This window comes from Meriones unguiculatus, chromosome 6 (genome assembly GCF_030254825.1).
Source record: "Meriones unguiculatus strain TT.TT164.6M chromosome 6, Bangor_MerUng_6.1, whole genome shotgun sequence".
NCBI classification, from domain to species: domain Eukaryota; kingdom Metazoa; phylum Chordata; class Mammalia; order Rodentia; family Muridae; genus Meriones; species Meriones unguiculatus.
The window spans coordinates 108547660-108575135 of record NC_083354.1 but is presented as its reverse complement, the minus strand read 5'-3'; the positions used below and the strand labels follow the sequence as shown (position 1 = coordinate 108575135).

The 27476-nt window shown below is 37.5% G+C and overlaps 1 protein-coding gene across 1 annotated transcript; it reads left to right on the top strand.

Moving 5' to 3' along the window:
* Positions 1-2835: 2835 nt before the first annotated feature.
* On the top strand, positions 2836-27438 carry Terf1 (telomeric repeat binding factor 1). Its single transcript, XM_021627008.2, has 10 exons — positions 2836-3168; positions 5560-5655; positions 9628-9749; positions 11298-11384; positions 14435-14584; positions 15136-15242; positions 18103-18162; positions 19907-19995; positions 22543-22649; positions 26488-27438. The coding sequence occupies exons 1-10, from the start codon at positions 2874-2876 to the stop codon at positions 26662-26664; spliced, it is 1290 nt and encodes a 429-aa protein (XP_021482683.1). The 5' UTR covers positions 2836-2873; the 3' UTR covers positions 26665-27438.
* Positions 27439-27476: the final 38 nt, after the last annotated feature.

The following is a 27476-nucleotide window of genomic DNA, read 5'->3' as shown; positions in this document are numbered from 1 at the left end:
ATCCTTTGGCAGAGCAGCCATGTTGCTGGATTAAAACTCCTCTACACTAAAGCTTTATTAAAAAAAAAAAAAAAAAAAAGCAAGCAAGAAAGGAAGAGAAAAAAAAGACAAGAAAGCATGCTGTACAATAAAACAGTAGAATTAATCCCTCCTACTTACCTGAAACTTTGTGCCCAGCATTCAATTTCTTTCATTTCACTATCTCTAATCCTATAATCTACTTTAACTTGGTTAAGTGAACTATGATTCTAAATTAATTTCATTTCTCTTTTTTTTTTTTTGCTTTTTAGACAGAATTCCAAAAAACTTTCAAAATGCCATATGTGGCTAATGTGCTGCTGTGTTAAGTAGAGACTATGTTATTTTGGTCAGTAGAGGTCTCTGATTTTTCTATTCAATGGAGAAAATTCACCACCAAGGGAGAGGTTTTATTTAGAGCTGGTTTACTGCAAGAGAAGGAAAAGTAGAAAGAGGACACTCTGACTCCCAACGGCTTGTAGTCACTTTCTTTTACTCACATATGCTATCACTTTAGCTTTGGGCAGATGTATTTTATTAAAAATATTGACTAATCAGTGAGTTACTAAAAGAATACACCAGAAGGTATTTTTAAAAATACAGCATTAAAATAAATATTCATGGATAACAAATCCTCAAAGACTCCCAGTTGCTTTCATGCACTGCTAACATTTCAGCCAGTCATGTACCTGTTTAGGAAGATCGTCAAAGTAGGAATTTAAGGAGACTAAAAAGTCTCATTCACTTTCTGTTTTCTTGTCTGCTGAGTGAATTGAGAAGACATGGTTATTGATTGGCTTATACCATCTAGACATGTATATCTAGGGCATGTGTATCACCTAGGCTCTATGATACCAACACATGAGCAATATGTCCTAATTTTGCACTTAGCATATCTTTGTTAAAAGATGCACGAATTTTTTTTTAAAGGAAACCCCAATCCTTTGACTATACCAATGATTTTACTCATAAGCCAGATGCTAGGGTAAAAATCTGCTAGTTTAGAGAGGCAGAGAAAGTACCCAGCTCACTTTCCTACTCAGCTGACATCCCAGAAGGAAACAAAACAAAACCCTTCTCACTCAGCTCACAACCCAGAAACAAAAGCCTCTTTGCTTCTCCATGCTGTCTTAAATACCTTTCAACTCAATGCTCCTCCTTTCTATTTCCTGTGTGTCTCTTTATCTGTCCTCTGGACTACCTCTCACTCTGTTTTGTTTTTTTGTTTGTTTGTTTGTTTCTCCTGTTCACTTCCTGTCAGTCTGGTTGCTTGCTCTGCCTCTTGACCTAGGGTTAACTTTATTTCATCCTGTTTATAGAAAGCTCTTGGATTAAAGGTGTATACTAGGGTGGACCCATACCACAAGTGCTTGTTTACTGTAAACAGCAACCTCTAGGATCAAAGCCTGGCTCGGTTAGAATCAGGTTTTTACAGTTCACAAGATTGCTCTTGCAGGGGGTTGGGGAGTAATGGGGGGTGGGGGTTCAAAACGGGATCAAACATCCTGCAACACAAGAACAACTGTTTCCTTGCAAGCCTAGCTTTCACACCACAATGATTATGTCCCATTAAGAAGAGAGCCAGGGCCTGTTGTGGTGGCAAATGCTTTTAATCTTAACACTCAGGAGGAAGAGGAAGGTAGACCTCTGTGGGTTTGAGTAGAAGGTCAGCTTGTTCTACAGATAAGCGCCAGGGCAGTCAGGCTAAGTAGTGAGAGACTATCCCAGGAAGGAAGGACGGAAGAAAGGGAGAGAGGGAGGGGAGAGAGAAGTATAATGCTGAACACTGATGGTATGATCACATGATATGTTAAAAGCTTTAAAGTATTAGAATATGTAAATAGAATTAATCTATAAATAGAAATTAATGCTGGTTATTAATATGGCAGCAGTTATTCTCTCACCCTCTGATTTATAAATAAAAGACACAGAAACCACTCTGGAGCTGGACAGATATTAATCTTCTAAGCTATCTTGACTGTCTCCCATCTAAAATCCCCATAATACTTGCAAGTGCTTCTGCTCCATCGGATCAGTCCTAAGAGCAAGCTACTCTTGACCACAAGCTCCTGGTTACCCTAACCCACGGCGACTTTCTTCTTCCTTCCTTTCTCCTTCTCGTTGTCTGTCTATGACACCAAAAGGCCACATACCTTCACTCCACCTACCTCTCTTCTGCCTAGCCAGACTGTCAGCAACTTTATTAGCCCATCAGGGATAATTGGAGAGCAAAGTTATACAGCACCACTTGGCATACTTGAGTATGTGCCCCAACACCAACAGGAATATCTAAAATAATATTTCCCTTCCTGAAACCTGCTCTGTTTTTTAAGATAAACACTCCTGAAATTCTTGGCAGCCATTTACTGATTCTGAAGATGAACATTCAAGGGTAGGGAAAACACTCAGTGTGTTCACGCTGGAATTCGGTTAAATAAATACTCGTGCTTACTTTTGGGACACGGCGACAAGCTTTGTTTGTTTGGGTTTTTGAGGTAAGCGTTCGTGTGCCCCTGGCTGACCTGAACTCTAGCTGAGGCTGGCCCTGAACTCCTCATCCTCCTTGCTCCACCAAGTGCTGCTGCAATTACAGACGCGCTGCTCCGAGCAGTCACAACCCGCAGGCAAAAGCCGCTCCGTTTTAACTCTCCTTTTCCCGCGCAAATCGCTTTTCTTAAAAATTATCCTTAGCCTACTGGCCCCATCCGGAAGACCCTGCCTCCGACTGACAGGGAATTTAGCAGATCCTAGCCAATCACAAGCTAAGATGGAGCAACTAGCCCATCCTAGCGGTGCGATTGGCTGACCCCCAGGCCGACACGAGCCAATCGGAGCGCGGGCGCCGATTTAACAACATGGCGGAGCCTGTCACCTTAGCGGCATCGAGCGCGCCGGGCTGTGCGAGCCGGAGGAGCGGGGACTGTGCCGAGGAGGACATGACGGAGCCGGCGGGAGACGACGCGGAGCCGCTCGAGCGCCTGGTGGAGCTGGGAGTCCCGGAGGAGGAGAGGGAGGAGGACGCGGAGCTGGCGGCCGAGGCTGAGGCCGTGGCCGCCGGCTGGATGCTCGACTTCCTCTGCCTGTCTCTGTGCCGGGCCTTCCGCGATGGCCGCTCCGAGGACTTCCGCAGGACTCGCGACAGCGCCGAGGGTGAGTGCGGGCCGAGGCCTGCCCGTCCGCGCACACCCGGGCGGGGTGACGGCCTCCTGTGAAGCTGCGAGCCCCCCATTCTGTGGCCCTGGTCGGTGGGTACAACGGAAACGGGCTCAATGGAAGGACGGGACGGGTTAAAGCGGAGAAAAGCCGCCAGCCCCCTTCGCCCACCTACCCGCCACCTAGGTCGCCCCTTAGCCGCGTTCAGCTGTCTCGTTCGCCCGCTGGCCAGCTCCGTAGTCAGGTGGCGTTACGTTCATCTGCAAGCCCCCTGGACAGTCTGTCAGGGATGGTGAAGCCAGACCCCGGCCAGAAGACGGTAACGGAAGCTGCTGGGGCACAGCAGCTTTTCAGTAATGCTCCTGTGGCCCTCTGTATTGACAATAAAAAAAAAAAAAATGTAACCTTTAACCCGCAGTTCTCATCAAGCCATGTTGACAGACTGCACCTCAGCTGTAGTAATACTCAAGTTAGCTAGGCGATCTTATTTATAGAGAAGTGGGTTAGTTACTCTGAGGTGCTGGTGAATTAAGAGGGATGCTCCAGATCCGTGTGTCATCTAAGTGTTTAAGGAACTGTCCTCATGGATAAAGCTGGAGCCATGGCATGGGTAAGGAACAGTAAATGGGAAATTAAATCCTGACGTCACTTCACTGTACCTGGGGGATATTAAAAACTTCTGTTGAGAACAGGCTGTATGGTTTCTCTGTACGGTAATAGATTAGAGGTGGAAACACTGTCGTGAACTCCTGTTTGGTTAATGCAGGTACAGTCTGTTAGTTTATTCTGTTAGTTTTGTAGAGAGAAGAGGTGGTTCTGTCCCTCAAGCCATAACGAGCCAGCTCATCCTGGTGTTGTCCTACCGAAGCACAAGAGCAAAGCTGGCAATTCTTCAAACACAAGGCGTAATTACAACTACCCCTGTTATTTTAAGGGTAGAGCAGTGTACCCCGGGGAGAGCAAACTGATTTCAAAGGTGGCAGTGAACATCCAAGTGGCAGCTGGGAAGAAGCAAAACTGCTTGATGCCAGGATGTGAGAGAGAGAGGAACAAGGGTCCCATAGTCCCTTTAAAAGACAACTTCATTGACCTAAAATCTGTATGAGGCTCCATGGCTTAAAGTTCCACAGTCTGTCAGAAAGTGCTAAGATGTGGACCAAGACTTAAGATGAGCATTCTAGATCCAAACGATAGCAGATGAATATAGAAAATTTTAAGTGTGTATGTGGGGGGGGTGGGGGCGGTGCCTAGGGAGACAGTAGCTTGTGAAATGCTTATCTTGCAAGCCAGGGAACCTGAGTTTGATCCCTAGAATCCATATAAAAACAGCTTGACACACCTGTATTCATTGCACTGGGAAGACACACAAGTGGATCACTGGCCAGCTGGCCTAGCCATTTTTGGTAAGCTTCAGGCCAGTGGAAGGCCTTGTCTTAAAAGGGGGTGGGGAGCTCAGCAGTTGAGAGCACTAGCTGCTCTTCCAGGGAAGCTGAACTTGACTCTCAGCATTCCTGTGGCAGAGGCTTGAACTCTAGTTCCAAGGGATCTAATGCTCTCTTTTGTTCTCAGCAGGCTCATGTTACACATACAAACACAGGCAAAATACCCAAACACATAAAATAAAAATAAATCCATCTTTTATTTAAACGTTTAAGAAAATTGGCAGTGCCTGAAGAATGAGACCCAAGTTTGTTCTCTGTCCTGTGTGTGTGTGAGAGAGAGCCAGAGATATGGTGTGCATATTTACTCCCAAGCACATCTTTGTGGGTATTCAAATGTTTGAGAAATAAATGCCTTAAAGTAGATCTTTATGATCTGAACAAGCTCAGTGGAAACCTTGACAAGTTATATCTATTATATATAATATTTTCTACAATATAAAGAATCTCATGGTATAAATTTCAAAGTACTGAATTGATACATCTTATAATTTAGATGTGAGTCTTTGGTACTGCTCGTAAAAGCAATTTTGAGTATTCATTTCACATTTGAGTTACATTTTATAAGAACAGTATATTGTAAAACTTCTGATTTTTAAAGATTAACTAATTACAATCTTAGTTATAAATTTATGATCAGTTTTTGTTGAGTATTAGAGTTCTTTAGAGTAAAACAACTTATAGAGTGAATCTACATATATGTAGAGAGGGAAGAGATATATTGAGGGTGGGAGGAAGCAGGTAAGAAGAGAGAACATCCCTCTTTTGTCCTTTATACAGGCTTCCAACAGAAGGTGTTGCTCAGATTAGAGGTGGATCTCAAAAGATCTGGATTAAAGGTGTGTCTTCCAACCTAAAATTCCAGATTAGAAGTGGATCTTCTAGAGCCACAGTGGGCCTACTAGATTGTGATAATATTTTAATAAAAGCCTTTTTTTTTTTTTTTTAGCTATTATTCATGGACTACCCAGTCTTACAGCTCACCAACTGAGAACCGTATATATATGTCAATTTCTGGCAAGAATTGCAGCAGGAAAATCCCTTGGTAAATACAAATTTTTATTTATATTGAAATTGGAGGCTTGTTGTCTGACATCATTCCTGGAGAGGTTAACACACTACCCCAATATGAAACTCTTAAACCAAAGTAACACTGACAACAAATTCTAATTTGGTGAACCAGTTGGTTTATTGTAGTTCCTTAAAGGATCATGGACAACCTAAAAGTTACATTATCAAAAGCTCAACACAACATGTATGGCAACCCAGGAACCTGGGGCGCTCTGGATAACTTCAGATTTCTGAGTTGTTTATTCCTAACTCTTTAGACACTTCCCTCTAGGATAGAATGTTTTAACAAGAAGGAAACTACTATAGGGCACAACTAAAGCAAATGCAGAAGCGAGGGCTATCTGTAGTTAGGGTCTGTGGCTGAAAAAGATAACAGGCTGATGTGTACACAGTTGGAAAATTGCAGACCATAACTTCCAATATGTCCATTATTGGGTGGATTTTTTGTAAATCAGATGTGCCAGAATAGCCTAAATTGCCTAGCAATTCTTTACATATAAGAGTTACTCTGTGAATCTTAGTTTCTTTCCAGGGAATCTTTCCTTCAAAACAAGGGTAAACAGATTTTTTTGAGTAACTCTAGTTGATTTGATTTGTTTATTCATTTCTGCAGAGACAGTCATTAAACTCAGGGCCTTGTGTATATTAGATAAATACTATACCACTGAGCCAAACATCTACCCTAACCTAATGGTTTAATCTTTAAATGTTCCAGAATTCTATTTTAGATATATATCTTAGATAAAAATTACAAGATCAGCTAGCAAGAATCATAATTGACTCAAAAGAGACAGTAGTTTTTGTTTGTTTGTTTGGGATTTTTGGCAGTGCCATGTACCTTGGGCCTTTGACTTGCCAGGTGAGTGTGTTATCATCAAGCTATAGCCCCACACTTTATGTGTTGGATTTTAAGTATATACAACTCTTCTAAATCTTTCAGTGATTATTTATGTTTAAAATTTAAAATGTTTTTGTAGTTAAATTAAGACAACTAAAAGGAAGTGGAACGAATTTCAGTGGTATCTTGCTTAACCCAGTAATTCAATATTTTTAAAATATGCCAAGTAATACACAAAAGGTTGGTGAGATATCTTATTTTTGTGTCAAGTTTATGACGTAGTATTTTATGCTTAAAGCATATCTGTTTGGATTAGTTGCATTTTAACTGCTAAGTGATTATAAGTAGCTAGTGGGTGCCATATTGGCTTCAGTCTCAGTCCCATAGAGCTATAGAATGCAGCAGTTATTTCAAGGGGGAAAAATGTATATAGCAGGTTTTCTCATCTTAAAAATGTTTATGTACCCCAGTCTGCCTGGAATCTCATAGTCCTCCTGCCACAGCTTCTGCCGCACAGAATGGTGTGTCACCATTCCTGACTCTATTTCGTAAGATCTGAGGTTAGGAATTGCCAGGCCTCCTACAAAATTTAGCTGATGCCCTGTGGGGAAAAGCAAGTCTTGTGTTTTCAGTTTCTTTAGTTTCTAGCCCACCAACCCAATATCAGGGAACCCATCAAAAGCTTTTCTTATTTCCCTTTTCCCCTGCCTGCTCCACCAGATCTTCGAACTCCACCCAAAATAAGCCCAGGAAACCTCCAAGGAGCCTCTCTTCAGAATTTTTTTTTGCCTCCTTGTCTTTGCTCTATTACATACTCCTTGCCTTTGCAACCTTATTTTACGTTTTTCCACCTGTTTTCCTAGTTACAGGAAAGGTGCTTGTTTATGTGATCCCTAGAACATTGCTTGTTCTGATTAGTATTGCTTTTGCTATTTGAGGTCTTTAATTTTTCAACATGAATTTAAGTTTTTCTCCCAGCTCTATGAAGAATATAAGTGGGGTTTTTATCACTTTCATAAGAATAGCAATTTTTACAATATTTTTTCAGTCCATGAATATGGAAGGTTGTAAAAGTAATGAATGTTTTTTTTCTATGACACAAAGTCCTATTACATGTATCGGTAAGCTTCAAACCACTATAGCTGGGCCTAGTCTGACCTGTCTGTGCTGGTCTGAACTATTCCCAGCCCCGTGCCCTATTACCTGACATCTCCTGACTGCTCCTGCTCCATCTTTTTCCTCATGGCAACTCCCACATGGAGACCTCCTCTTAGCCCCTGGTGGCCTTCCTGATGGCCCCTCTTCATTGCAACTTTCTTCTCAACCCCTGCCCCTACCAACCTTGAACCACCTATGTCCCTCTTCTGCCCAAATGTTGGCTGATGAGTTCTTTATTAACCAATCAGAGATGATAGAGAACAGTTTTTATACAACCTTGAGACAGGAGATTCTTCATAGAAATGACAATGTCCACAACAGACTGCAATCAGATCTCTGGGCACAGAAATTAGCATCTGACTCCACAGTTCACAAAACCATCTCAACAAGAGAGCTTTTCATCTTCTAATGTCTTCAACTTCCTCAGTATCTTAAATTGTCATTGTACAGATCTTTTACCTCCTGAGTTAGGTTGTTTCCAGTTACTTTACTTTATTGTGAACTAGATTTTTTTTCTCAACAAACTTACTGGAATGAGGGAAAGCTACTAAATTTTTCCTCTCCCACTTTCTAGCTGCAATCTCTTTTAGATTTCTGCTCCTACTATAGAGAACAAGGATGGTAGCCTGATAACCTTTACTTATTAGTAAGAATACTTTTGTATACCTTGGCCTTACCTTCTTTCACCTCAGCTTTCCTAACTCTCTTTCTAGCCTGTCTGTATTTCCTGGTTATTTTTTCATTATCCTTTTTTATTATTTCTTTTTCTTACAGCACTTGGCTTCATGTGAGTAGAGTAAATGTTCTACTAATGAACTGCATCCCTAGGCCATATTCTAGAACTTAAGCAATGTCCAGATGTACCTAGTCATCTCTGTTTCAAAATTTCTGAATAATTCTGAAGTAGAATAAGGAACCAATGGCATAATGATGTATTTCTAGGAAAGTACCAGTTATATTGACTTGTCTACTTTGTGTCGTTTATGCATATTAGAATTCCACATGGACAAGAATTGAGGTTTTTTGTTGTTGTTTTGTTATGTTTTGAGACAAGATCTCACCGAGGCTACGCTTGAATTGTTAGCGACACTCCAGCCTTAGCCCCTGAAGTGCTGAATTATAGACTTGTGTCACCTTGTGTGGTAGTTTCTTTTTTGTGTATATATCTTAAGTACTCAGAAAAACTTGATTATAAATAATTTTTTAATCCAAAATATTGTAAATGCCAAAAGTGGCCAACAAAAAATAAAAATCCTTGAAACTGCTCATACGGATGTGCTATTTAGTTAATGTATAACATTATACCCAGCTTGAAAATTCTCTTGAACATATTCCTTTATTGTATAGTTGCATTGAAAGGAACCAGAACAACTCTGAAACGGGAACTTTAGAAGAATGTAGGTAGTAAGTAGCTTCTGCTCCCAAAATTTAAAATATGATAGTGTGATCTCGTAAGAGGATTTTTGCCTTCCAGACACTTAAAATAGCAGCTGGGCATAGTGGCACATACCTGTATGCTTAGCACTATAGAAGCAAGACAGGAAGAACTGGAGCTTGAGGCCAGCCTAAGCTACAGACAGACAGACAGATAGATAGATAAAAAGCTTCTGATTTTTTTTTTCTTAAAGCTGGGCAGTGGTGGCACACACTTTAACACCAGCAATCAGGAGTTAAAGGCCAGCAACTACAGAGCCAAGGCTATGAAGAGAAACCCTGTTCAAAAAAAAAAAAGTTTCTTATTCTTATAATTTCAGTGGTTTTATTTTTCCACTTAAAAATCCAGTTTAAATGGATAATAGTGAACAAATTAACTTAGAAAAATCATTTCCCTAAACTATTCTGAATGAAAACTGCCTGGCATGTGGTATATAGACTTGGTAATTTTGAAAAAGAATGAAGTATTTAAGGTCCTCCTGAACTTTCAGTTAATTTACTGTTCTGTTTTTAAAGATGCACAGTTTGAAAGTGATGAGCGCATTACACCCTTGGAATCAGCCCTGATGATTTGGGACTCAATTGAAAAGGAACATGACAAACTTCATGAGGAAATACGGAACTTAATTAAAATTCAGGTATGAATATTATTTTGTGCTTATTTTGCTAGAATATTGTATCAATTACTTTTCTCATTGCTGATAAAAATGCCTAATGAGAAGCAATTAAAGAGAGGCTGTAGTGATGGCTTGGTACTTAAGAGCATTTCTGCTTCTTCAGAAGACCCGAGTTCAGTTCCCAGTACCCACATTAGGAGTTCACAACCACCTGTGACTCCAGCTCCCTGTTTTGGTCTCGCTGCACACAGGTGCACACATACAGAGATTTATATACATAAAGAAAAGTCTTCTGAGGAAAAAAAAAACTGAAAAAGTTGAGAAGCAGAGAGAGATGAATGCTAGCCTTCACTTCTTCTTTTTTTTTTTTTTATTCAGCCCATGGAATGGTGCTGCTGATGTTCAGGGTGGGTCTTCACGTCTCAGTTAAATCAAGCATTCTGGAAATATGCTTCTAAGTCTAGTAAACTTAAAGATGAATATTAACCGCCATGAATATGGAAACATTAACATCCATATAAAAGTAACCTGTCAGAGTTGTGCTATATATAAACCTAGGGAAATCTTAAGAAAATCTTTTCATTTAGAAAATTGACCGTTGGTTTATAATCTTCACATGAGCACCAGGCCCAGAACTTAATGCTTCATAGTTAGGTATATGTTGCTTCCATATTGCAGGAAACACTGCAGCTATTTAAAGATTACCAAACAAACTTTAAAACTAGGGATTCATGCACTCCACTTTTTTACCAAAGACTGTGACTATGGGGGTGGGGGATAGCAAGTGCTTTAGTGTGGGCCTCCTTGTTTATTGTGGGGTTGTGGTTCTGCATATTGAACCCAGGGCCTCACACATGCTGTGCGTGGATTTTGTAAACAAGAATATGAAAAATTGTAACCATACTAAGACTTGAATTTTAGTAGACTGCTTAAGAATAAGAAACCAGAAAAATGAAACAGCTAACTACAGTTAAAGCTTTAAGTTGCACTAAAGAGTTGGTTTCCTACTTTCCCTAGCATGGTTATATTCAAGTGAAATTAGGACCTGAAAATAAGACATTGGGTAGAAAAATGACTGCTTCTAGTAAGAGTTCAAGTTAGAACAGATTTTTCTTGTTTTCACAATCTTTGAGGCTCTAAAAAAGCTGACTTTGTTCCAGACAGTCGAGATAGTGATGGTAACATTTAGTGCATTGTGCTTTTGCCACTGTATACACATTCACATAACAGTTCTGTGGAATGTGGGTATACAGTCTCTGCCATTTAGAGCATATGGAAATGAGCAGCAGGATCTGTAGTCTTTCCATATGATAAATTCACTTCTAATTATTAATTCCTGCTAGGGATGCTGAGCATATTGTAAATGTGGACAGAGCTACTGAGAATTTTTATATCTTTTTAAGCCATAATTATTTCATCATTTGAAAAATGACTTTATGTCTTTATCAAATAAAATGCATAAAAATGTCTTAATAAAGTCTTTCAGACATGATTTTATGCATTTATTTAGTCAAATAATGGTTGAATATTTTAAAAAGCAACCTAATGTTTGTATATTTCATCTTTAAGGCTGTAGCTGTTTGTATGGAAAATGGCAGTTTTAAGGAAGCAGAAGAAGTGTTTGAAAGGATACTGGGTGATCCAGAATCTCACATGGTAACTATTTACATTAAAATGATAGAATTAATTATTCAACTGATTATATGGGTTGAAGAAAACAGGAAATTGAAGGAGAAACTGAATGCTTTATCTAACTCAATATATTAAAAATAATTTTAATATCAAGTTTTTATATTTACAGTATGTCCAAACTTGATATTTACCATATTTCGAGGGCTCAGAACCTACATAGGGAGCTGGTGGCTGCAATACTGGGCCTCTTCCCATGTTCTGTACTTTCTTTTCCCTTTTTCTTTTCTTTCTTCCTTTCCCTTCTTTTCCTTCCTTCCTTCCTTTCTTTCTTTTTCCTTCTTTTTTTCTGGGATAGAATCTTAAGAACGTACCACCAAACCCAGCTGGAATTTGTTAGATGATCATTTGCAGTTTATATCTGTATATTAATACAATTAATAGACCTCAGATTGTTAAAATATTAAAAACAATGTTGTTGGGGTAAATTGAACCACCTTCAAAGGAAAAGAAGATAATTTTATATTTTTAGTAAAATTGTTGTTGAATATTCATATCTCTATAAGGAAATAAAGTATCCTAAGTATGGAGGTATGTATGTTTACACCAAGGAACACAGTTGTTTTGAGATCCCCTACATCGGGGAACAACCTATCTCAGAATGTAGCTCTGTGGCAGCACTCTAGCACTAACCTAACACTTACAAGCCTAGATTTGGGCCTAGGCATTATCAAAAAGAAAGATGAGCCAGGCATGGTATAATACCTGCCTATAATCCTGCTCTCAAACATGCTAATGGGGTGGGGATTGGGAGGATGATGTCCTTAGTTTAAGACTAGCCTGGCTATAGTAAGATCTTTTCCCAAAACCTAGAATCTCATCAAATCTCCCAATCATTTGAGAAAATGGTTGTCTCTTCCAGGGTGGCTACTAATCAGTCTTCTACCACTAAAGATTTGTTTTATAATGGAATCGTGCAAGGTTGTGATGATAAAAACTGATATGTGATCTCCCTGTCATAACAGTTTGTTCATTTCTTTGTTGTTGTTGTTGTTGCATGAATAGGTAGTAATTTATCTTTTCAGAGCTAGACATTTAAGTTTTTTCAGTCTTTGCTGAAAAATACTTTAATATGTCTTTTGAGGAGCAGACCATGCAGTTTTTTGTTCAATGTATACTTGGGAGTAGAATTTCTGAGTAATAGGCTAGACATACTCATTTGCTGTTCACTTCTCAAGTAACAGTCATTTGGTTTTAGTAGGTGCTGCCAAGAGTTTTCTAAAGTAGTTAACACCAGTCGCTCTGAAGACCTTACCTGTGGTTTTCATGGCAAACAGACAGTTCTATCACACTGGGTTTAATCTGCCTGAAAACTACTGAATGTAATTTCATGTGCTAGTAGATGGAGTTGAGGGGGTAGTTGGCTTAGTTAATAACTGATTTGTCCTATTTGAGTAGGTTGTGGTTTAGGTATGGAAGGCATTATCTGATTTGACCATTCTCTGAGGCATAGTACCATAGAAATTTCAGCTGAGAGCCTGATGATCTTGTTAAATTTCCTATCCATGTATATTTTTTCTTTGTATTACTAGATTAATTCAAACTCTACTCTGCTTCTGTCTCATAAGAGGAAAACGTATGGCCAATAAACATTAAGCACTTAGGGGGAAGTATTCAAATTCCCAAGGATTAGCATAATCAGTGGGACATTACCAGCTGACTCACTGAACTATTTCCCATACTCTCAGATTGCTCATTGATTAAAACACCAACAATTGGCTCAGAAGGTGGCAGAGTGCTTTGATGCCTGCATACCTTACTCTCTGGAGAACAAGATGGTACATTAGAGAGTCTTAGCAAAATATGTGAACACATATTCCAGTGAGTTTCATTTCTAGGTAAATATCCTAGTCTAACTCTTTATGTTTGCTCTACATTCTAAAAACCACGAAGTTTTAAAGACAAACAGGGAAAATCCAGATCTTACTGAGACAATTAGTCTAGTCAAGTTCAATATTTATTGCTTATCCTGCATTGAAATAACTACTGCTTAAGAAAAATTTGTATTAAGCACAGAGAAAAATTAAGAGAAAATGTTTGATCATTGCAGTAATAACAACGTAAGTTCTTTAAGCAGCTAAATTAATAAGTGATGGTTCATCAGTATTCTAGACAGTAGTACAAATAACTTTTTCTACATAGTAACATCAGTAATTGCCAGGAACATAGAATTAAGGGAAATATAGCAAGTTTCAGGGAAAAAAAAATCATACCTATACAAATGATACCGTTTGTACAAAAGTAAAGCCATGAGGCTTCATAAATGGTACAGTGAAGTAAATTGCTTGCTATGCAAAAGCATGAGGACCTGAGTTCAGATTCCCAACACCCACATAGAAATCCAGACATGGTGGCAGAAACCTGTAATCCCAGTGTTGGGAGGGAGAGACTAGAGAATCCCTAGATAACCTGTCTAAAAATATATAGAGTGGCGAGCAATCAAGGAAGACTGACATTGCTCCATGCACACATGAGCACACATGTAGATGCATCACACACACACCAAAATATATTTAAAAAAATGAAAACTGTGGTGAACAATACTATCTACCATTTACAGACACATATATGTTGTACATATGTAAAGAAATTTATTTTTGAGGAGGTGGCAGTACTAGGAATGGAGCCCAAGCACTGCTTCTGACAAGCTATACATCCCCTCAGCACTAACAAATTTATAACAATAGTAAATTCTGAATTTTGGGTAGTAGTTATAGATGAGGACAGAGTGGGATCAGATTATGGACATAAACAGCCTTTAGCCATATTGATAATGTTTTGTTTTTAAGCTGGGTAATAGACAATTACATTTATAATCTCTGTTTCCTCTTATGTATCTGAAATAAAACATTCAGAAATGTGGGGACATTAAAAGTAAAGACAATACATGGGTCTTTTAAAGCAGAATTACAATGCTTAATTATATCTCTTTGAGTTCATTTTTACAAAATTGTTTTTTAATCAAATGTTTGCCTGAAATTTATGGTTTATATTAATACTGTTCTGTTTTTCTTTAGCCTTTAGAAAGGAAATTACTTGTGGTACTCTCTCAGAAAGACACATTCCACTCCTTTTTTCAACGCTTCAGCTATAACCACATGATGGAGAAAATTAAGAGTTATGTGAATCATGTGCTAAATGAAAAATCATCAACATTTCTAATGAAGGTACACATGTTATCTCAAGGCAAGAGAAATTGTTATAATGAAGGACAGTATTTTAAAGAGAAAGTCTTAAAATGTCATCCAAATTTTAGTTAATGAGTTATTAAAGTTGATATCTTTGTTAATTTGAGATAGTTTTACTTCAAAATATTTAGGTGTGTATGTGAATGTACGTGTGGGTGTATGCCTGCAGAGGCCCACAGAGGGCATCCCATTCCCTGCAGCAGGTGTGAGCCAACTGATACAGGTGCTGAGCTCTTAACGGCTAAGCCATGTCTCCAAGCCACTAAAATTTTATTTAAAATTGCCTAGAGAACATTGTGTCTATCAAATATATTTATAAGAGATACAGCCTTCCATAATGCCTATAAACCAAACAAAAGCTAAGGGAGTTGCACACTTCATTAGAATTATGAAAATAATTTGGTACCTTTCTGCTGACCTGTAAACAGATACTTCTGCTGCAGCTATCAAAGAAGACTACATGCTACTTTTAAAAAATGCCTAAAGCATTCTTTTTCCTCCTTCCCCTTCATAATCAACCTTTCTTAAAGGCAGCAACAAAAGTAGTGGAAAATGAAAAAGCAAAGAGACTAGCTTCCCGTGATAAGCCAAGTGCTACTAATACTGAAGTTGAAGTTAATTTGAATAAAGGAAAACGGTTTGTATACTCTTAGTTTTTTGAGTTGTTTTTTTGTTTGTTTGTTTCTTTGTTTGTTTTTTGTTTGTTTGGTCTTAGGAATATTTTGTCTTTAACATAAGTGATACTAGTAAGCCATTAAAAGTAACAATTGAGTAATTGGTGTGTTCTCTAATTGATAGTTTGAATATTTGGAGTACTGTATTGTTATTTTATGACTTATATGAATTCTATGTTAAGCAAAATAGGAAGTGAGAAAATATTGGTTGAATGTATACAAATTTATTTACTAATTTTAGTGAAAGTGTGCTTAAGAAATGAAGTTGAAATTAGAAACATGGTTCATTTTTGTCTCTTATTTGAGCTCAAATCTCACCAGCCTTTTGTATGTTCTAAGTTATTTTGGTATTTTAAGATATTGTTCTCTATAATTCTCAAAGATATGGTGCTCTACTCAAAAAACAAATGACTAACAATTGCCCCAAATGCCAGAGGAAATGTACTAGTTAGTCCTATCTGTTGTAAGGCAACAACAGAACTGTGGCTGGCCTTAATCAACATTCACTGTCACTGAGGTGACTGAACAGATCCTGATGCTCCTGCTTCCACCACCCAAATGCTACATTCATAGGCATATGCTACCACACCCAGCTGAGGAGTGGGAAGGTTAACATTTGGGAGCCAGGAGGTGTCAGAGAACAACTGTGGGAGTTGGCTCTCTTTTCTCTTAGATATGGAAAGAAACAGCAACCATTACCCAGAACAGCAGTATTTGGTTTTCCCCTAGGTCCCTGGACTATCTACTCTCGGGTTCTTTGCCACTCAAGCAGCACTGGGTATGCGTTCCATCTCATGGAGTGGCCCTTAAATCAGATATTGATTGGATACTCTCACAGGTTTTGAGCCACTGTTGCACCAGTGTATCTCATAGGAAGGTCATCCTTGTAGATTGAAGGGTTTGTAGCTGGGTTCCCTTTACCTTTTTTCTTTGGTAGCATGCAAAGTACATTTCAGTACCACGAACCTAATCAATAGGAGTGAAGATTTGGGGAAAGCATCAAGTTGACTTCTCCATGCTCAATGATTTGTGTAGGTGTTATCTTCAGCCTTGTCAGTTTGTGGAAAGCCACCAGTAAGTAGCCTTGACAGTAGCCTAAGTTGTTTGGGAGTTCCCATGGGACCCCTTTGACAACCGCTCAATTAGACATAATCCATTCCCATATCTGGGGGCTTCATTTGGTGATGAGATGTTCAGTATATGATATTTGCCTTTTAGGGTCTGAATTACCTCACTGGGGATTTTTTTCCTAGCTTGCTCTATTTACCTGAGAGTTTCAGGATTCCATGTTTTTTAATGGCTGAGTAATGTATTTTTGATCAGGCTATCTACTGTATCTGCAGCCTTTCCAGTCCTCTTTTCAGAGCCATTTCAGTTATTAGGTGACATTCACATTATTTCAGTGCTTGAATTCAAGTAACACTTACATTTTACTTAATAACCACAAAGCACAAAAGTGGTAATATACCAGTGACCTTAAATCTACCTTCCTTCACCTCCTAAGTTCTAGAATCATAGGGGTACATAACTTTACCCAGCTTGTCAGAACAATGTTCTATCTGTGAAATTATATGGAAAGAAGAAATTTCTAAGATAAGCATGATGGCCCATACCTATAATCCCAGCACTTAAGAGGCTGGAGCAAGGGATCTTGAGTTCAGAGCTAACCTAGGCTACACACAATACAAGTGATAGTGCAAAACCTATAGTTCATTGCTAAACTGTAGATAAGATTTAAATATTGGTGTTAAGATAGGCAGAGGTTTTAGTAGTTTGTTTTGCTTTGTTTTGGGATAGGGTCTCACTCTGTAGCCCTGGTTGGCCTGGAATTTGCTATGTAGACCTATGCTTTGGTCTCAAACTCACAGAGGTCCTGAGTTCTAGGACTAAAGGTGTGTATGCCTAGCTGGTTAAGTTTTTAGATGTGGGGTTATGGGTGTGATTCAGTTGATAGAGTACTCGACAATCTTGAATAAAGTCCTGGATTTGATTCCCAGCACAGCATAAAACCTGGAATGGAAACATATACCTAAAACCCTAGGACTTGGGAGGTGGAAACAGTATCAGAAGTTTAAAGTCTGTTTTGGCTAAGTAGCAAGTTTGAAGCCAACATGGCTACATGAGACCCTGTCTCAAGAATGAAAAAGAAAAGAAAAAGAGAGAAAAATATATGAATAGATGCAAGAGCAAATGTGGTTTCAGTAAAGAGAAGTAGACCCAGTGGAAGAATGGGATTGAAAATGGTCATACTGTGTTTATGGGTGCTATTTTAGTGCCAGCAAAAGGCACTAAAGGGGGACAGTGTTCAGGTTGATGTGGTTCATAGCTTTTATGCTAGCACTCAGGAGACTGTAGCAGGAATGGTATGAGTTTGATTTTTGCTGGGGTTACATAAGATCTCATCTCACTTCCTACCCACTACCACAATCTCCCAAAAGTTGAATTTGAGACTGGTTAGAAAGACAAGAAAATAACGCTGAACTCATTAAATTATATACATTAAACTGTGGTTTCGTGTATCATTTGTACTCCAGAAAAGCTGTTAAAAGAAACATGGAATAGGAGTTTTCTAAAGACAAATGTGATAAATGCTCTATTGCAGCATTAACTATGCTTAACTTGTGTTTGGGGGAGGTTTGAAGAGTATGTCATTAAGCACATCTTAGCAAAAATTGGCCACTTTCTAATGGACTGTATAGGTCTTAATCTACCCGTGCTTCCTTTTTAAAGTTTTTTTGTGGATTGGAAGAAGTATTGTGCCAAGTACTTCCCTTATACAAAGTTTCATTTGTATATATTCTTAACTTTTTTTTTCTTTTAAAGTGTTAATGGCCAACAGTCTACAGAAACGGAATCCTTAGTGGATACAGAATCCTTAATAAGGTAAAGTAAATTGATATTTTTCTTTGTCCCTAAAATCACTGATGAAAACAGTTCATATAGACTTAAATTAAATATGTTATAATTAGTATGTAAATACTATGATTAGATATTGCTCAGAGTTCTTTTTAGCTCAACAGATATTCAAGACCCTGAAATGCCTTGAAATTTCTTAACTATAAAGCCTTTGATATAGGATCTAGGATTGTTTTATATTGAGTCTAATAAAATATTGAACTAACAAATAAGGAGCACATGAGCTTATTCTCATGTTCTATCATTAAAAACAGATTCACTGCTAGAACAGTAAAGGACTAGAAGCTGTAATTTTTGATAGCTTCTAAAATTTCATATTCCAATTATATAAAATTATTTGAAAAATTTCTGATCTACTGTAAATGCTATGAGAAACAATCTAACATGCCCAAAAATGTAAAGTCTGCGTAAATGATTGCAGAAGTAGATCAGTTGGATTGCTGAGTGGGTATATGGGAGAGGTTGGCTAACTTAGTGTGGAAGGGATTGGTGACTAGGACTTGAGAATTCAAATATTATGATTTGTCCATAAAATCACTGTATGGGTTATATATCTTTGGGAGGAAAGGAGAGAAGGCCTCAATACGTCACCTTGACTCTCCGGACTATTATGTATAGTCCATGCTGCCTTCACACTTGGCATTGCCTCTCACTGCTAAGATTGAAGGCATGAACCTGCCTCTCAGATGTAAGAAAGATGGGTGAATGACAGGAAGTTACTGGAAAGATAATGATTGGCAACGAAGAATGAATGATAGGTGATATGCATAGTATTCCTAGGTGGCTGAGATTTCGGTAGAAGCAGGAGTGGCATTCATTAGGAAGTAAAAACCAATGGAGTTGGTAATAGAGCTCAATGACAGAGCCCTTGCTTAGCATGTGTAAGGAGGACCTGGGCTCTATCCTGAGCATTGTAAGAGCAAATCATGTGGAGACCCATCATCGGAACACTGTGACTTATGGGGGTTAAAAACTAAGCTTTCTTCTTGAAAAGGTCAAAAGGAGAATAATATTGTCCCAAGGTGAAGTGGGAGTGGAGTTGGGAGCTAGACTTAGCGGTGAAGAGTCTGAAGAGAGTTTGAAGAGTTTGACAACAGCGTTCTAGAGAATACAATAGAACGTTTCAGGAGAGAGGAACGGTGTAAAAGGATTTGCTAACTAATCGTAGAGTGTTTTGTGGCTAAAAGTAGAACTAAAATGTCTACATATTAGGTGGGGGTAACATACCTATAAGATCAGGCACACTGATTTTTAGGTTCTAATTTGCTTCTATATAAAATTAGAATAATGCTAGTTTTGCAGGGTTGTTAAAAAAGATGCCACATCCATTATTTCTAGTATAACCTTACCTTAAAAAAAGTTTTGGAAGCTATAAAGTAAGTGATCTACCATTAGATGAAGAAATTTTGAAAATTTTCCTGCAGAAAATGATGTAGAACTCACAGGAGAGAAGGAAATTAAATTCTCTGCAGTTTGGGAGTTCTTTTGATTTGGTTTGGTTTTCTCCCTCAGTCTATTTGGAAAAGTGACAGAATCTTGATTTCTGAGTACATGAGCTTAGAAAGATGAAGCAAAGGGAAGTTTGACGATATAGAATATTAAAAGGTAACATGGGTGGCTAAGGAGAGCAACAAGACAAACAGGCCTGTGTAGAAGATCCTGTAGCAGAGGCTGGTCTCTGGAATCAGTCACAAGCTCTGGTGTCTTTTAGGTCTCACAAGAATGTCTTGTCTAAGCTGAAACATGGCAGCAGTCAACCAGATTTCAATAATAAAGAAGCAAGAATGACAGCTATTCAAAGTGAGTACTGTCACTATAATTTTGGAAGTAGAGAGGACACACTTGCTGTCTTACTGCTTCAGCACTGCAGCACAGTACCTCCGAAGACCAGAAGCTGGCTTTACAAAGCTAGCTGGCGTGGGTGGTCTAGTTTGATTTGTTTGGCGATGAGAGTGGCACTGTTTTTCTGCTTAGCTGTATTCAGCAACTTCAGACTTGAGTGATAAATGCAATCAAAGCTCATTATTCACATTGAGTAAGTGAATTCTGAATCAGCAATTAAAGGGAAAATACAAAGGGTTAGGTTTCTTTGCTTTTCAGTAACATTTTTATCAACTAATCAATACACAATCTTGTTTTATGTTTATTTCTATTTGAAGACACTCTGGTGTTGGCTCATTAATGTCGAATCATTGCCAGCAGCACTATAATGCATGGCCGAATAAAATATATGCAAGTGCTCCATGTTTTCCTCTGAACTCCACAGGTACACATGTAAATGCCCACACATGAATGAATGTAGTTCTGTGTTGTTTTTTTTTAAGATTGATTTATTTTATTATGTATACAATGCCTGCATGTATACCTGCATACCAGAAGAGGGCACCAGATCCCACTACAGATAGTTGTGAGCAAACATGTGGTTGCTGGGAATAGAACTCAGGCCTATTTGGAAGAGCAGCCAGTGCTCTTATCCTCTGAGCCATCTCTCCAGCTGTATGAATGTTGATTCTCTTATTTGGCCTCTTGAGTTCTGGAAGTACTGGTGTATGGCACCATCCCTCGTTCTTACATTTTATGTGATCAAGTTGTAGCATTGTGCTCTTAATACAGTCCCTATGGAAGTCTACCTCATTGATTTAAGTTATTCTCCATGAATCCTTCAATCTCGATTCCCTTTTCCTTGTGTCTTTACTTTATTTCTTATTTTGTCTGGATCTTTTTTAAGTGTATAATTTCTAAATTTCTTATATGCCAAAAACTATTGTCTTTTTTTTTTTTTCCTTTAAAACTTCTTGTCTAAGTATAATACTTTTTAGAAGTTCTTTTTGGTCATAGCTTCATAAACAAGTAGATTTTGAGTTGCTACAGTGGAGAAGTCTGACGTTAACATGACTTTTTTCTTTATGTATGAGTTATTTTTCTCTTACACGACTGGGTTTTCCTAGGACATGCACTGAATGCTAGAAATCCCTCTTAATTACTGTTTTGGTTTTGGGTTTCCATTTAATTAAAGTGATTTTTTTTACTTCTTCTCAGACTTTCCTGGATTTATGGATTATTTGAACTCGCTAGTTTAATTTCTAAGAAAATGAATGGAATTTCATATGTCTTTCTATTACTGGTTTTCAGCTTAATCCTGTTATGGTCTGAGAATAGTTTGTAAGCAAAAAGAGACCTATATCCTAACTGGCCATGAACTTGCAGCCATCAATCTTTCTGCTGTAGCATCCCAAGTGTCAGTTGTCGGAGGACAGCTTTTAGGAGTCTGTTCTGTCTTTCCACCAGGAAAACGAGGCTGCATACTAAAACTTGTACTTACTGAGTCCTCTGAGCAGCCCCTTAAAGGATTTTTCTTTAATGGCCCATCCCACTGTTGTTGGTGATTGTTGTTGATGCACACCTGGGAAGAATATGTATTCTTTTATTAAATGGGGTGTTTTAAAGGTGTCACCGGTCAACTATGTAATAGTGCCATTCTGATGTTCTAGTTCCTTCTTATTTCCTACCTGTATGTTCTAAAAGCTGCTGAGAGAAAGTGTTAAAATATCTAGCTATAATTATGAATTTGTCTATTTATGCTTACTCTGCTCTCCAATTCTAGCACTGTTTAAACACTCTTTCCAGCACTAAGATTTTTGTTTGTAGCTCATGGCGTTCCCATTTTCCTGACTGGAATCCAACCAGTATAAATATGAAGTTTCCAATATGGTTGGGTCTTAGTGAATTCCTACAACATGCTGTTATATCTCAGTAACTGTTTCTTTGTAATAACTGCGTGATCTAAGTGTAGTTGCACTGACTGCAAGTCTCGTGGACAATGTAATGGGTCCAGGTAAATGATTTCAAGACAGCAAGTTTTATTTCAACTCTCAGCCTAGTGTGTAACACTTTCTAAAAAAGCTATAAGACATTGTAGTAGAAATAAGCTGGTGTACTCCACAGTCTATCTGTGGAGGTCCTGCTGCGACTTCCTTCATCTATTTAATTGCCCACCTAGGAGTAGCTTTGGGAACTACAGTGTGAGGAGGTGAAAGAGCTTTGCATATTCATAAAGAACTACAGGAACCATGGTAGATGCTAGAATCTTATCAAGTTATACAAAGAGCCTGGTTGAAAATTTTACTTGAAATTATGTTGTAACACAGATCATGAGCATGAGAAGGGCCAATTATGTCATCCTATGAATGAATGTCATCCTGTTATTTCTTTGGTGTATAAAATTTGCTTATAAATACATGGTTTTTAATTTACATTTTGTCATGTATATGTACACACACACACACACAAAGTCCACCCTTTCCTCTATTGTGAAACCGTATTTAATGTTAGTGTTTTTATCCATAGGTGAGATAACAACAAAAAGAAACGTAAGAACCGCTGGAAGCAGCACATTATGTATGTCAAAGAATCAGCCAGACATAAATGGACAACACAGGCGTAAGAAAAAACAGGTATTTTTCACTATATTTGAATAACATTTATAAACATTAAGGTGTTTCAGGTTTTCCTAGTACATCTAACTTAAATAAGATTCCAAGCACTTAAAAACCACACACAGATCACTTTTTGTTGTTGTTTTGGGTTTGTTTTGGTTTGGTCTTTTGACACAGGGTTTGTCTATGTAGCTCTGCCTGTCCTGGGACTTGCTCTGTAGACCAAGCTAGCCCCAAACTAGAGATCTGTCTGCCTCTGCCTCTCCATACCTGTCCGCCTCTCCGCCTCTGCCTCTGTGCCTCTGCCTCTGCTGGGATTAAAGGTGTGCACCACTAAGTCTGGCTTTGATTAGATTTTATTAATTCTGGTCATCTTCAGGTTTCGTGTACATTCTCCCACTTAGTATAGTCAGAACGCTATTTTTTTTTTCAGTATCTGAAACTGTTGATGTAGTTTATCAGATTTTCTAACTCTTGATAACAGATCAATAAATCTAGTCCTTGTTGTTTTACTATGTCTGGAACATTTTTCCTACTCAATTTAAGATGTATTTCATTTTTTTTCCAACACATTTGCACTTGGATCATTTCAAGTGTAAGAACTTTGAGAATTAGACCACTAGGATCATTTCCTGTGGCTCAAAGTTATTTTGCATAGATGTCTATCCTAATAGCATAGTAGTTAAAAACAATCAGTAGCTACTTTGATTTGCTTCCGGTACGTCAACATGTTGTGGGTAGGACCTGTACATACTAAACAGTGCTGCTGTACCAATGAGCTAGTGCATCAGCCCATTATTCCTTTTCATTGTTCTGTTTGTTTGACTAGTTGATTTTTTTGTTTGTTTGTTTTTATTTTTATGCTGGGTTACATAAGGCCACTTTCATTCAAGTTGATAATGTAGTGTAATCTCTAGGCCTCGTGTGTGTGTGTGTGTGTGTGTGTGTGTGTGTGTGTGTGTGTGTGTGTGTATACATGTTTGTACTGGGCTGTGTTCGTGAATGCATCTTGTCTCCTTACCACCACTACACCTTGAGTGAAAGAGGAAATCTAGAGGGGAGTACAGATGGTCCATTAGGATTTTGTAAAATTAGATTATTTGAAAACAGGTATCCACTGTGGAAAATGCAATGCTCTGGAAGTATTTTGAACTTGGGAGTATTTCAGAATACTATTCTCCCCTTCCCCAACACAAGTAGCAATGGATTTTGTATTATCTTTATCCTGAAACATGGTGGAGATCAAGGAAGTCAAACTTAAGTGTTGGGCCCCTTGAATTTTTCACTGTGAGGTTCATAAACATTAACTGCCATTAGCTCACTTCTAGTTCATTGTCCCTGCTAGAAATGACTCCAGCTGTGAACTTTTGTTCCTGCACTCTGCTCCCCATAAATTTATTATTTTTAATTTTAAATATGCTATCATGTAGCTCAGGCTGCTCTCAAACTTTTTATGTAGCCAAGGCTGCCCTTGAATCCTTGCTTTTCCTTCCTTTACCTCTCTACTGCTAGGATTACAGGCATTCACCATAACCAATTTTCAGGAGCAATTGCTTTGATTCTCCTTCTCTATTTGCCCATGACTAATTCTCTGATGGATATAAAAAGTCTAGTTTTCAGGTTATTGCTTTTTCCCTTTGGGAATGGGAGTGGTGCGTTCCAAGTGCTTTGCTTGTCAGACTGGACATCAGAAATTTCTGCTGCACACAATCTTTCCCAGTGGGATTTGAGAATAGATTCAGTTGTCATTTATAGATAACTATAAGAGAACAGTTTTTCTCCTGTAGGGAAGGTATCTATCTACCATATAATCTGTAGAACATACAGGTATTGATTATGCCACTATTTCCTTTGCCACAAAAGTTAATATGAACACTTCCAACATCTGGTTTTATTTTTCATCTGCCACTATTGACTTTGTGAAGAGAACTTGTTTCAGAAGATGGCTGACACATTTAATTTTTTGTTGTATTGGGGCTTTCAGTTGTTTAATTTTTTTAATTTAAATTTCTTAATGCCTGGTCTGTTAAACAAAAGTACTTGAGCCTGCCTGATTAAAATTTGTAGAACATTTTAATAATTTTTTTCCACTGAAGGAAAAAGTAAATGACTTTCAAAAGTAAACCCCCTACACACAAAGATTACATAGTGTGAGTTACTATAAAATCTTTTCTTTTAACATAAATTACATCATTTTGAAGGTACAAAGTAGAAGGTACAGGCTAATGGTTGTTCATACAAACCTGCAAGGATTGTAGCTATGGTCAATGCCAGTTTCTCTGGTATTCAGTCATCTGTAAGACAGCTTTCATCTCATATTTGTCTTCAGGCAACCTTGAGTTTTGTTTTTTGTTGTTTTTTTTTTTTTTAATTCCAGAAATTTCTAATATGAATATTATATTTTTTCAAATTGTATTAAAATATACAAAATGTTAAATTTATCATCTTAAGATTTTTAATTATTATATATATATATATTTGGTAGGGCTCTGTGCGTGTGATTAAGGCACTCAAAGTGTCGGGTTCCCTGTAGCTGGAATTACAAGTGGTTGTGAACCACCCATCACAATTCTGGGAACAAAACTCAGATCCTTTGCAAGAGCAAAATATGCTCTTAAATGCTGAACCCTCCCTCCATCACATCTTAATCATTTTTAAGTGTATAGTGTAGCAGCATTAAACATTCATATTTTCATATCATCACTATAATCCACATCTTTCAAAACAAACTCTGGACACATTAAAACAGTCTTCCTTTCCCCTTTTTCTTCCATGCTTGGTAACTACCATTTTTATTGCCTATCTCTTGAGTTTGACCATTCTAGGCACCTCATATCAGTGAAATCGTATAGTACTTGTATTCTTTATTTAAGATTTATTTATTTTATGTGTATGTATGTATATGTGTACTTCAAGCATACCTGATGCCAAGCAGGTCAAAAGAGGCCATTGAGTCCTTTAGAACATGAGTTACAGATAGTTATAATCTACCATATGGATGCTGAGAACTGGACTCAGGTCTTTTGGACAAGCAACAAGTGCTTTGAACCACTGGGCATCTCTCTAGCCCCTGTACTTGTCTTTCCTATCTACATTATTTCACATAAAATAATATTCCGAATTTAATATAATAATAATAGTCAGAATTTCCCTTTGAAAGATAAGTGGTATTCCTTATTTATTATATGTTGCAAATTCATCTATTCGTTAATAAATACCTGACTTGCTTCCTCATTTTAGTGTTCTAATACAGCTGCTAGCATTAGTGTACAAATAGTGTTAGTCACTCAAACCTCCTTCTGTCATTCCAAAAGAAGTAATAATTAATTGATTGCCTATACCAAACATTAAGTGTTAATACTTTCTCTATGCAAACTATTAGATTTCATTCAAGATTGTTTTCAGCATTTTATCTCATCTTAAATTGTGTTTCAATTAATGGTAGTTGTGTTTTTGGAAGACTGTCTTACAGAAGACTTGTACTTTTGTGAATGTGTGTACCTCCCCCAAAACAGATAGAGCAGAATTTACACTGGGTTCATCAGTGAAATACTAAACAGTTATGAGTGCTGTGAGAAATGTGGAGTGAAAATCTGGGCAAAAGTAAGGTGAAAGCTGTGTAAGATGATAGTTTAGCTGTCCTGTCACAGCTTCTGTAAAACGACCCTAAAATGTTACACAGTAACACTAAGTAAGGTTTTGTAAAACCATGTGGGTGTGTGTATTCTTATATACAAAAGTATATTAATTTTTTTTCATTTTTAAGAAACTAGACATTGCTTTGTAAACATAACATTTGTAACAGATATATTCTCTTTCATGAATATTTATTTGAGTAACTTCTGTTTTTCAACAGGCATGGCTTTGGGAAGAGGACAGAGTTTTGAAGTGTGGTGTAAGAAAATATGGAGAGGGAAATTGGGCTAAAATACTATCACATTATAAGTTTAACAACCGAACAAGTGTTATGTTAAAAGACAGATGGAGAACAATGAAGAAACTAAAACTGATTAGTGGAGACACTGAAGGTTAAATGGGTTTGTCTCCGCTTAATAAAAGGACAGTTAAATATACTTGAATCACTACATTTTGTTTAAAATTTTATGGTCTGTGATGTATATTAATGTTTTATTTAAAGAATTATTTTTTGTATGTGTCATAGTTTTGTTACAGGAGATTTATGCTGTAAAAGTAAAATTATATGCCATCATTATTTTCTTTAAGAATCTTTATTTTTCTAAAATGTAGTTATGTTGAGCCCTACCAGATTAAGTACCCCCTCCCAAGTCCTGTTTTAATCCAAAAAGAAGAGCCTGATAAGATAAAAAGTATTTATGGCTATTTCTGTTTGCTCTATTCCATGTCTGTAAACTAACCTTACAAAAATGCCACATAGAGATGAATATTTTTAAAGAACCAAACTGAAATAGTCTTTTGATGTGACTTTGTTGCTTGATTTATAGCTAATGTTCTAATTATTGAAGATTTATTACTAGAGAGATAAATGTTCAAAATGACCCATGAATTCTAAAAAGCTTGATTTCTCTCATCTAAAGGAAGTTTCACTTAAAGGAAGTTGGCTTTTTGTTGAATTTATTCATTATAATATTTAGTCAAAGAATAATTAGCACTTTGACTTTTTTATTTGTAGCAAGTGAATAAAAATCTCAACCTATTGAAATATTTACAATAGAAATACAGTATTATGTAATGCCTCCAATTTTTCTTAAAAGTGTCATGCATTGTTTTTCTATTCTTGAATTTATGTTTTCTTATATGCACAATAAACAGAAACATTAATAATTGCTATATGCCTCCTGACCCAATTTTCTGCCTCACATGCTG

Excerpts from the sequence above, each read along its gene's own strand:
- Terf1 (XM_021627008.2), top strand. The coding sequence starts at position 2,874 with ATGGCGGAGCCTGTCACCTTAGCGGCATCGAGCGCGCCGGGCTGTGCG. Across the intron at positions 5,656-9,627 it reads TGCAGCAGGAAAATCCCTTG|ATGCACAGTTTGAAAGTGAT; the intron begins GTAAATACAAAT and ends CTGTTTTTAAAG. Across the intron at positions 15,243-18,102 it reads AATTTGAATAAAGGAAAACG|TGTTAATGGCCAACAGTCTA; the intron begins GTTTGTATACTC and ends TTTCTTTTAAAG.